The following is an 11,271-nucleotide window of genomic DNA, read 5'->3' as shown; positions in this document are numbered from 1 at the left end:
TATTTCTTACATTGGATGACACCATTTGCCTTCTATGACCAATGCTGCTGATAAACTCTAAATTTTATGGGCAGTGGCTATTAGGCTTCTTTTTCTTACCACCACTACTAATTTTAGACATTTCCAAAGAGCAAATGGTCTATTAATGCTGGAGGGGAAAAGAAAAGACATAAGCAAGAATTCAAATTTATTAGGATTTATTTTCTCAAAAACTTCAAAGGAGATAAACAAATCCAGGTATATGCTATTTAATTTTATAAGAAAAAAACAAAGAGAATAATGAAAACTAAGAATTAATCAGCTTTTACTTTTGTGTCTCCATTTTGTAATCCCAAATATTTTCATATGCCCAGGAAAAGTCTTATTCCTGTGCCTTGCACTGTAGAAAAAAGAACATATTGAAGGCTTTTCAATAGGATTGTAATAAACAAAACTCTTAATATTAAACCTCAACTTTAATAAATGTGACATCCATGCATTAGTAAACTTAGATTCTGAAGGAAATAAACCTTTACTTAGAAGGAACAACTTTTAAAAATACATACAACCCTAAAAATTAGTCATCTGCAGAAGAAAAAGAAACCCAACAGCATAAACATTTTGTTCCCTCCAGAGCCCACTACTCTACTATTCAGAAGGTTGACTGCACTCCTCAAACTCAAAGTGAAAAGGCTGCCTCAGATCTTACTAGTTGTGGAGCAGCTGCTGGACTTGGCCTGGGAAGGAGCCCTGTGCTTGGTAAAAGAGCCAACCATGGCTGCGGCTCTCAACCATGCTTTATCTTCCTCATCTCTCAAGGCCTCATCATACAGGATTGGGAAGGCAGTGGGGGCCTTGTTGAAGATTCTGGCCAGCACCTCCAGCACTTTCATCTTGCTGATATCAGTGTGGGCTCTTGGGCCCCACAGGAACACATAGCGGGGAGGATTACTGTCAGGAACCTGACGGCACTCGAGGTACTTTTGCTGAACCAGATCCTTGGTGATGAATTTCCTGGGCTCCCCAAAGATGACATGCTTCTTCCCAGGCTGGACCCCAAACACATTCAGGAAATTCCAGATCTCCTCTTCAGTGGTGAGGTTGCCCTTCATGAAGATCAAGCCCAGGATTACCATCACAATTGGGGTCTTGGGCAAGACCTCATCACTGCTCAGGTCTCCCTCAATCGGGAGGCCCAGCTTGTTGAAAAAGGCATAGGTGTGGTTGTTGGGATTGACTTCCTTGAACTCAAGGCCAAAGACCAGCTCCATGCGCTCAGAGGCTCTCCTGAGGATCTCAGGGAAGTGCTCCTTGTATTTCTTGTTTACAAACTCCAGCAGTGCGTTCTGAGTGATGGGCTCCTTCATTTTCAGCTTCTCCAGCAGGAAGTGCACCACCTTGCTCACCTCCCTGCTTAGAGGATCTTTGTGAGCCCTCAGAGCAGAAGGTGCTGCCTGGGAGACACTTGCACTTTCCTCACCCTGGCTCTTGGCACTGGCATCAGATATTGGGAATGAGACACCTGCCTCAGGAGAGCTAGTGGCTGCGTCTCCCTGAGGTTCCTGTGATGGGCCAGGTTCAGGGGAGCTCGGGGGAGAATCATCATTGGGAGGAGAGGGGGGGGACTCTTCAACCTCCCCTGCTGTGGCCTGAGTCTCACTCAGGGCCTGTCTGCGTTTCTCTCTTCGGCGCCTACTCTTCTTTCCCCGAGGCATGAGGACACTGGTCAGGAACAGCGGGCACCCTTGTAGTAGGAGAGGAGGTAATGCTGGCACCTGGAGGAGGGAGAGTGAAATGGCATGTGCACCCTTAGCAGGGACATCGCACCTGAGCATTAAACCAGGCCATGTATGGTAAGTCTGAGGGCAGTGCCTCAGGGACCCACAGAGCTTCTGTTCTGCCCAGTCTCTGCCCTAAGACCCTGCAGAGGAAGTTAGAGTGTGCCTTAGTCAGAGTCACAGAATCCAACCTGGGTTCCCTAGGTTGCTACGGGGGCTGGCGGGGGGTATACAGGACCCTGGGTTTGAGGAGTGCTCTCATTTCACATTCAAGATCATTAAGTTAATTGTTGGCAAGACCTGGGCCCCCACTCCCTGCCCTTGCTCTGAAGGAGACACTCAAATCTCCATGCCACAAGTTTGTGTTGATATGCTGCTTCCGGCAGGGGGCACCCAGAACTGACATCCCTATGAGACTTCTCTGTGCTGCATTTTTAGGTTCCTCAGTCCTACTTTAGACACGTCACCGGGTCTCCAAGTAGGGCCTCAGAGCCCCAATTTCTGCCCTTATCTTTACCTTCATCACCTGTTCAGGATGGGTCATTTCTCAGTGCATTGTGGTTTTCCAGCTTGGCACTGGAAGAGTTAGGGCCCTCTGTGTCTATGCTTGTGGCCTACCTTACACTGAGGTCAGTAGGTACCCAGGAGACAGAGGAGGAACTGAGTTTGACACGGTCTAGCTGCATTTGTCTGTCTTCTCCCAAATGGAGGATGCACCCATCAAATGGAGGCCCCCTTATGAGAGGTAACCCCAGGATCTTACATCAATCCTGTTTGCCCCCTAGATGTGTATCTAGCATGACTCCCGCTGCTGTGCTGAGATCTCAATTTTCAGGTGAAAGCTTTCCCCTTCCGGAACCCTAAGCAGGAATTAAGGGGCACTTCTGCTGACAAATGCTTTGGATATTTGAATGGCAGTATATAGGGATTCTGAGGTGTCCTCCATGTTATGGGGTCCATGGTCTACACAATAATCATTAGTTTTTGCAAGACCTGGACATCCTCCCTCTCACAGCACCTCCCACGAAGTCCCCCACCTCCCTCACTCTCCATGAGTCTTCCAAGGACCTGGACATCCTCCTCATGCAAGACCCGCCTACCAAGGCCCCCACTTCCCTCACTCTCCCTGAGTCTTCCCAGCACCTGGATATCCTCCCTCTGCCAGCCCCTCCTACCAAGGCCCACACCTCCCTCACACTCTGAGTTTTCCCAGGACCTGGAAATCCTATCACTGCTGATCTGCTGCCAGCCCTTCCCATAATGGCCACCACCTTCTGCATATTCTCTGAGTCTTCCCAGGACCTGCACATCCTCCCTCTGTCAGACCCTCCCACCAAGGACTCCCACCTCCCTCACACTCTGAGTTTTCCCAGGACCTGGAAATCCTATCACTGCTGATCTGCTGCCAGCCCTTCCCATTATGGCCACCACCTTCCTCATATTCTCTGAGTCTTCCCAGGACCTGCACATCCTCCCTCTGTCAGACCCTCCCACCAAGGACTCCCACCTCCCTCACACACTCTGAGTCTTCCCAGCACCTGAACATCATCTCTATGCTGATCTGCTACCAGCCCTTCCCATCAAGGTCACCACCTCCCTCACTCTCCCTGAGTCTTCCCAGAACCTGGACATCCTCCCTCTGCCAGTCCCTCACACCAAGACCCCCACCTCCTACACTCTCCCTGAGTCTTCCAAATATCTTGACATCATCCCTCTCCCAGCCACTGCCACCAAGGACCACCAAGGTCCTACCTCTCCCTCAGTCTTCCCAGGACATTGACATACTCCCTCTGCCAGACACTCCCACCATGACTCACCTCCCTCACTCTCCCTCAGTCTTCCCAGGACCTGGACATCCTCCCTCTGCCAGCCCCTACCACCAAGGCCCAGCAACCCTCACTCTCCCTGAGACTAACCAGGACCTGGACATCCTCCCTGTGCCAGCCCCTCCCACCAAGGCCCCACCTCCCGCACTCTTGCCAAGTCTTACAAAGTACTTGACATCCTCCCTCTCCCAGCCCCTGACACCAAGGACCATCAAGTCCCTGACTCTCCCTCAGTCTTCCCAGGACCTTGACATACTCCCCCTGCCAGCCCCTCCCACCAAGTCCCCCACCTCCCTCACTCTCCCTGAGTCTTCCCAGGACCTGGACATCCTCCCCCTGCCAGCACCTCCCACTAAGGCCCTCACCTCCCTCACAATCCCTGAGTCTTCCCAGGACCTGGACATCCTCCCCCTGCCAGCCCCTCCCACCAAGGCCCCCACCTCCCTCACTCTCCCTGAGCCTTCCCAGGACCTGGACATCCTCCCCCTGCCAGCCCCTCCCACCAAGGCCCCGACCTCCCTCCTCTGCCTGAGTCTTCCCAGGACCTGGACATCCTCCCCCTGCCAGCCGCTCCAACCAAGGCCCCCACCTCCCTCCTCTGCCTGAGTCTTCCCAGGACCTGGACATCCTCCATCTGCCAGCACCTCCCACTAAGGCCCTCACCTCCCTCACAATCCCTGAGTCTTCCCAGCACCTGGACATCCTCCCTCTCTGAGCCCCTCCCACCAAGGCCCCACCTCCCTCACTCTCCCTGAGTCTTCCCAGAACCTGGATATCCTCCCCCTGCCAGCCCCTCCCTCCAAGGCCCCACCTCCCTCACTCTCCCTGAGTCTTCCCAGCACCTGGATATCCTCCCCCTGCCAGCCCCTCCCTCCAAGGCCCCACCTCCCTCACTCTCCCTGAGTCTTCCAAATATCTTGACATCCTCCCTATCCCAGCCCTGCCACCAAGAATCACCAAGTCCCTGACTCTCCCTCAGTCTTCCTAGGACATTGACATACTCCAACTTCCAGCCCCTCACAAAATGACCACACCTCCCTCACTCTCCCTGAGTCTTCCCAGGACCTGGACATCCTCCCCCTGCCAGGCCCTCCCACCAAGGCCCCACCTCCCTCACTCTCCCTGAGTCTTCCCAGGATCTGGACATCCTCCCCCTGCCAGCCCCTCCTACCGAGGCCCCCACCTCCCTCACTCTCCCTGAGTCTTCCTATTACCTAGACATCCTCCCTCTGCCAGCCCCTCCCACTAAGGACCCCCATCTCCCTGATACTCTGAGTTCTCCCAGGACCTGGACATCCTATCACTATGGATCTGCTGCCAGCCCTTCCCTCCATAGCCATCACCTTCCTCATACTCTTGAGTCTTCCCAGGACCTGCACATCCTCCCTCTGCCAGACCCTCCCAACAAGGACCCCCACTTCCCTCACACTCTCTGAGTCTTCCCAGCACCTGGACATCATCTCTCTGCTAATCTGCTACCAGCCCGTCCCTTCAAGGTCACCACCTCCCTCACTCTCACTGAGTCTTCCCAGAACCTGGACATCATCTCTCTGGCATCCCCTCCCACCAAGGACCCCACCTCCCTCTCTCTCCCTGAGTCTTCCCAGGACCTGGCCATCCTCCCCCTGCCAGCCCCTCCCACCAAGGCCCCCACCTCCCTCACTCTCCCTGAGTCTTCCCAGGACCTGGACATCCTCGCTCTGCCAGCCCCTCCCACCAAGGCCCCCACCTCCCTCACTCTCCCTGAGTCTTCTCAGGACCTGGACATCCTCGCTCTGCCAGCCCCTCCCACCAAGGCCCCCACCTCCCTCACTCTCCCTGAGTCTTCTCAGGACCTGGACATCCTCCCTCTGCTAGCCCCTCACACCGAGACCCCACCTCCTGCACTCTCCCTGAGTCTTCCAAATATCTTGACATCCTCCCTATCCCAGTCCCTGCCACCAAGAATCACCAAGTCCCTGACTCTCCCTCAGTCTTCCTAGGACATTGACATACTCCATCTTCCAGCCCCTCACAAAATGACCCCACTTCCCTCACTCTCCCTGAGTCTTCCCAGGACCTGGACATCCTCCCCCTGCCAGGCCCTCCCACCAAGGCCCCACCTCCCTCACTCTCCCTGAGTCTTCCCAGGACCTGGACATCCTCCCCCTGCCAGCCCCTCCTACCGAGGCCCCCACCTCCCTCACTCTCCCTGAGTCTTCCTATTACCTAGACATCCTCCCTCTGCCAGCCCCTCCCACTAAGGACCCCCATCTCCCTGATACTCTGAGTTCTCCCAGGACCTGGACATCCTATCACTATGGATCTGCTGCCAGCCCTTCCCTCCATAGCCATCACCTTCCTCATACTCTTGAGTCTTCCCAGGACCTGCACATCCTCCCTCTGCCAGACCCTCCCAACAAGGACCCCCACTTCCCTCACACTCTCTGAGTCTTCCCAGCACCTGGACATCATCTCTCTGCTAATCTGCTACCAGCCCGTCCCTTCAAGGTCACCACCTCCCTCACTCTCACTGAGTCTTCCCAGAACCTGGACATCATCTCTCTGGCATCCCCTCCCACCAAGGCTCCCACCTCTCTCACTCTCCCTGAGTCTTCCCAGGACCTGGATATCCTCCCTCTGCCTGCCCCTCCCACCAAGACCCACATCCCTCACTCTCCCTGAGTCTTCCAAGGACCTGGATATCCTCCCTCTGCCTGCCCCTCCCACCAAGGCCCCCACCTCCCTCACTCTCCCTGAGTCTTCCCAGGACCTGGACATCCTCCCCCTGCCAGGCCCTCCCACCAAGGCCCCACCTCCCTCACTCTCCCTGAGTCTTCCCAGGACCTGGACATCCTCCCCCTGCCAACCCCTACCACCAAGGGCCCCACCTCCCTCACTCTCCCTGAGTCTTCCCAGGACCTGGATATGCTCCCCCTGCCAGCTGCTCACTCCAAGGCACCCACCTCCCTCACTCTCCCTGAGTCTTCAGAGTACCTGGACATCCTCCATCTGCCAGCACTTCCCACTAAGGCCCTCACCTCCCTCACAATCCCTGAGTCTTCCCAGCACCTGGACATCCTCCCTCTCTGAGCCCCTCCCACAAAGGTCCAACCTCCCTCACTCTCCCTGAGTCTTCCCAGAACCTGGACATCCTCCCCCTGCCAGCCCCTCCCTCCAAGGCCCCACCTCCCTCACTCTCCCTGAGTCTTCCCAGCACCTGGATATCCTCCCCCTGCCAGCCCCTCCCTCCAAGGCCCTACCTCCCTCACTCTCCCTGAGTCTTCCTATTACCTAGACATCCTCCCTCTGCCAGCCCCTCCCACTAAGGACCCCCACCTCCCTCATACTCTGAGTTTTCCCAGGACCTGGACATCCTATCACTATGGATCTGCTGCCAGCCCTTCCCACCATAGCCACCACCTTCCTCATACTCTTGAGTCTTCCCAGGACCTGCACATCCTCCCTCTGCCAGACCCTCCCAACAAGGACCCCCACTTCCCTCACACTCTCTGAGTCTTCCCAGCACCTGGACATCATCTCTCTGCTAATCTGCTACCAGCCCGTCCCTTCAAGGTCACCACCTCCCTCACTCTCACTGAGTCTTCCCAGAACCTGGACATCATCTCTCTGGCATCCCCTCCCACCAAGGACCCCACCTCCCTCTCTCTCCCTGAGTCTTCCCAGGACCTGGCCATCCTCCCCCTGCCAGCCCCTCCCACCAAGGCCCCCACCTCCCTCACTCTCCCTGAGTCTTCCCAGGACCTGGACATCCTCGCTCTGCCAGCCCCTCCCACCAAGGCCCCCACCTCCCTCACTCTCCCTGAGTCTTCTCAGGACCTGGACATCCTCGCTCTGCCAGCCCCTCCCACCAAGGCCCCCACCTCCCTCACTCTCCCTGAGTCTTCTCAGGACCTGGACATCCTCCCTCTGCTAGCCCCTCACACCGAGACCCCACCTCCTGCACTCTCCCTGAGTCTTCCAAATATCTTGACATCCTCCCTATCCCAGTCCCTGCCACCAAGAATCACCAAGTCCCTGACTCTCCCTCAGTCTTCCTAGGACATTGACATACTCCATCTTCCAGCCCCTCACAAAATGACCCCACTTCCCTCACTCTCCCTGAGTCTTCCCAGGACCTGGACATCCTCCCCCTGCCAGGCCCTCCCACCAAGGCCCCACCTCCCTCACTCTCCCTGAGTCTTCCCAGGACCTGGACATCCTCCCCCTGCCAGCCCCTCCCACCAAGGCTCCCACCTCTCTCACTCTCCCTGAGTCTTCCCAGGACCTGGACATCCTCCCTCTGCCAGCCCCTCCCACCAAGGCCCCCACCTCCCTCACTCTCCCTGAGTCTTCCAAGGACCTGGATATCCTCCCTCTGCCTGCCCCTCCCACCAAGACCCACCTCCATCACTCTCCCTGAGTCTTCCCAGGACCTGGACATCCTCCCCCTGCCAGGCCCTCTCACCAAGGCCCCACCTCCCTCACTTTCCCTGAGTCTTCCCAGCACCAGGATATCCTCCCTCTGCCAGCCCCTCCTACCGAGGCCCCCACCTCCCTCACTCTCCCTGAGTCTTCCTATTACCTAGACATCCTCCCTCTGCCAGCCCCTCCCATTAAGGACCCCCACCTCCCTGATACTCTGAGTTCTCCCAGGACCTGGACATCCTATCAGTACAGATCAGCTGCCAGCCCTTCCCACCATAGCCAACACCTTCCTCATACTCTCTGAGTCTTCTCAGGACCTGCACATCCTCCCTCTGCCAGACCCTCCCAACAAGGACCCCCACTTCCCTCACACTCTCTGAGTCTTCCCAGCACCTGGACATCATCTCTCTGCTGATCTGCTACCAGCCCGTCCCTTCGAGGTCACCACCTCCCTCACTCTCCCTGAGTCTTCCCAGGACCTGGACATCCTCCCCCTGGCAGGCCCTCCCACCAAGGTCCCACCTCCCTCACTCTCCCTGAGTCTTCCCAGGACCTGGACATCCTCCCCCTGCCAACCCCTACCACCAAGGGCCCCATATCCTTTACTCTCCCTGAGTCTTCCTAGGACCTGGACATCCTCCCCCTTCCAGCCCCTCCCACCAAGGCTCCACCTCCCTCAATCTCCCTGAGTCTTCCCAGGACCTGGACATCCTCCCCTGCCAGCCCCTACCACCAAGGGCCCAACCTCTCTCACTCTCCCTGAGTCTTCCCAGGACCTGGACATCCTCCCTCTGCCAGCCCCTCCCACCAAGGCCCCCACCTCCCTCACTCTACCTGAGTCTTCCAAGGACCTGGATATCCTCCCTCTGCCTGCCCCTCCCACCAAGACCCACCTCCATCACTCTCCCTGAGTCTTCCCAGGACCTGGACATCCTCCCTCTGCCAGGCCCTCTCACCAAGGCCCCACCTCCCTCACTTTCCCTGAGTCTTCCCAGCACCAGGATATCCTCCCTCTGCCAGCCCCTCCTACCGAGGCCCCCACCTCCCTCACTCTCCCTGAGTCTTCCTATTACCTAGACATCCTCCCTCTGCCAGCCCCTCCCACTAAGGACCCCCACCTCCCTGATACTCTGAGTTCTCCCAGGACCTTGACATCCTATCACTATGGATCAGCTGCCAGCCCTTCCCACCATAGCCACCACCTTCCTCATACTCTCTGAGTCTTCTCAGGACCTGCACATCCTCCCTCTGCCAGACCCTCCCAACAAGGACCCCCACTTCCCTCACACTCTCTGAGTCTTCCCAGCACCTGGACATCATCTCTCTGCTGATCTGCTACCAGCCCGTCCCTTCAAGGTCACCACCTCCCTCACTCTCGCTGAGTCTTCCCAGAACCTGGACACCATCTCTCTGGCATCCCCTCCCACCAAGGCCCCCACCTCCCTCACTCTCCCTGAGTTTTCCCAGGACCTGGCCATCCTCCCCCTGCCAGCCCCTCCCACCAAGGCCCCCACCTCCCTCACTCTCCCTGAGTCTTCTCAGGACCTGGACATCCTCACTCTGCCAGCCCCTCCCACCAAGGCCCCCACCTCCCTCACTCTCCCTGAGTCTTCCCAGGACCTGGCCATCCTCCCCCTGCCAGCCCCTCCCACCAAGCCCCCCACCTCCCTCACTCTCCCTGAGTCTTCTCAGGACCTGGACATCCTCCCTCTGCCAGCCCCTCACACCGAGACCCCACCTCCTGCACTCTCCCTGAGTCTTCCAAATATCTTGACATCCTCCCTCTCCCAGCCCCTGCCACCAAGAATCACCAAGTCCCTGACTCTCCCTCAGTCTTCCTAGGACATTGACATACTCCATCTTCCAGCCCCTCACAAAATGACCCCACCTCCCTCACTCTCCCTGAGTCTTCCCAGGACCTGGACATCCTCCCCCTGCCAACCCCTACCACCAAGGGCCCCATATCCTTTACTCTCCCTGAGTCTTCCCAGGACCTGGCCATCCTCCCCCTTCCAGCCCCTCCCACCAAGGCTCCACCTCCCTCACTCTCCCTGAGTCTTCCCAGGACCTGGACATCCTCCCCTGCCAGCCCCTACCACCAAGGGCCCCACCTCTCTCACTCTCCCTGAGTCTTCCCAGGACCTGGACATCCTCCCTCTGCCAGCCCCTCCTACCGAGGCCCCCACCTCCCTCACTCTCCCTGAGTCTTCCTATTACCTAGACATCCTCCCTCTGCCAGCCCCTCCCATTAAGGACCCCCACCTCCCTGATACTCTGAGTTCTCCCAGGACCTGGACATCCTATCAGTACAGATCAGCTGCCAGCCCTTCCCACCATAGCCAACACCTTCCTCATACTCTCTGAGTCTTCTCAGGACCTGCACATCCTCCCTCTGCCAGACCCTCCCAACAAGGACCCCCACTTCCCTCACACTCTCTGAGTCTTCCCAGCACCTGGACATCATCTCTCTGCTGATCTGCTACCAGCCCGTCCCTTCGAGGTCACCACCTCCCTCACTCTCCCTGAGTCTTCCCAGGACCTGGACATCCTCCCCCTGGCAGGCCCTCCCACCAAGGTCCCACCTCCCTCACTCTCCCTGAGTCTTCCCAGGACCTGGACATCCTCCCCCTGCCAACCCCTACCACCAAGGGCCCCATATCCTTTACTCTCCCTGAGTCTTCCCAGGACCTGGACATCCTCCCCCTTCCAGCCCCTCCCACCAAGGCTCCACCTCCCTCAATCTCCCTGAGTCTTCCCAGGACCTGGACATCCTCCCCTGCCAGCCCCTACCACCAAGGGCCCCACCTCTCTCACTCTCCCTGAGTCTTCCCAGGACCTGGACATCCTCCCTCTGCCAGCCCCTCCCACCAAGGCCCCCACCTCCCTCACTCGACCTGAGTCTTCCAAGGACCTGGATATCCTCCCTCTGCCTGCCCCTCCCACCAAGACCCACCTCCATCACTCTCCCTGAGTCTTCCCAGGACCTGGACATCCTCCCTCTGCCAGGCCCTCTCACCAAGGCCCCACCTCCCTCACTTTCCCTGAGTCTTCCCAGCACCAGGATATCCTCCCTCTGCCAGCCCCTCCTACCGAGGCCCCCACCTCCCTCACTCTCCCTGAGTCTTCCTATTACCTAGACATCCTCCCTCTGCCAGCCCCTCCCACTAAGGACCCCCACCTCCCTGATACTCTGAGTTCTCCCAGGACCTTGACATCCTATCACTATGGATCAGCTGCCAGCCCTTCCCACCATAGCCACCACCTTCCTCATACTCTCTGAG

The 11,271-nt window shown here is 57.5% G+C and overlaps 1 protein-coding gene across 1 annotated transcript; it reads right to left on the bottom strand.

The window, feature by feature from the left end:
- Positions 1–677: 677 nt before the first annotated feature.
- LOC307096106 (melanoma-associated antigen B1-like) lies at positions 678–1,694 on the bottom strand (the record flags this gene model as incomplete). Its single annotated transcript, XM_079765666.1, has 1 exon — positions 678–1,694. The coding sequence occupies one exon, from the start codon at positions 1,692–1,694 to the stop codon at positions 678–680; it is 1,017 nt and encodes a 338-aa protein (XP_079621792.1).
- Positions 1,695–11,271: the final 9,577 nt, after the last annotated feature.

This window comes from Cnephaeus nilssonii (assembly GCF_951640355.1).
Source record: "Cnephaeus nilssonii genome assembly, chromosome: X".
Classification (NCBI taxonomy): domain Eukaryota; kingdom Metazoa; phylum Chordata; class Mammalia; order Chiroptera; family Vespertilionidae; genus Cnephaeus; species Cnephaeus nilssonii.
The sequence above is the reverse complement of the archived record's forward strand: the minus strand, read 5'-3'. Positions and strand labels throughout refer to the sequence as shown.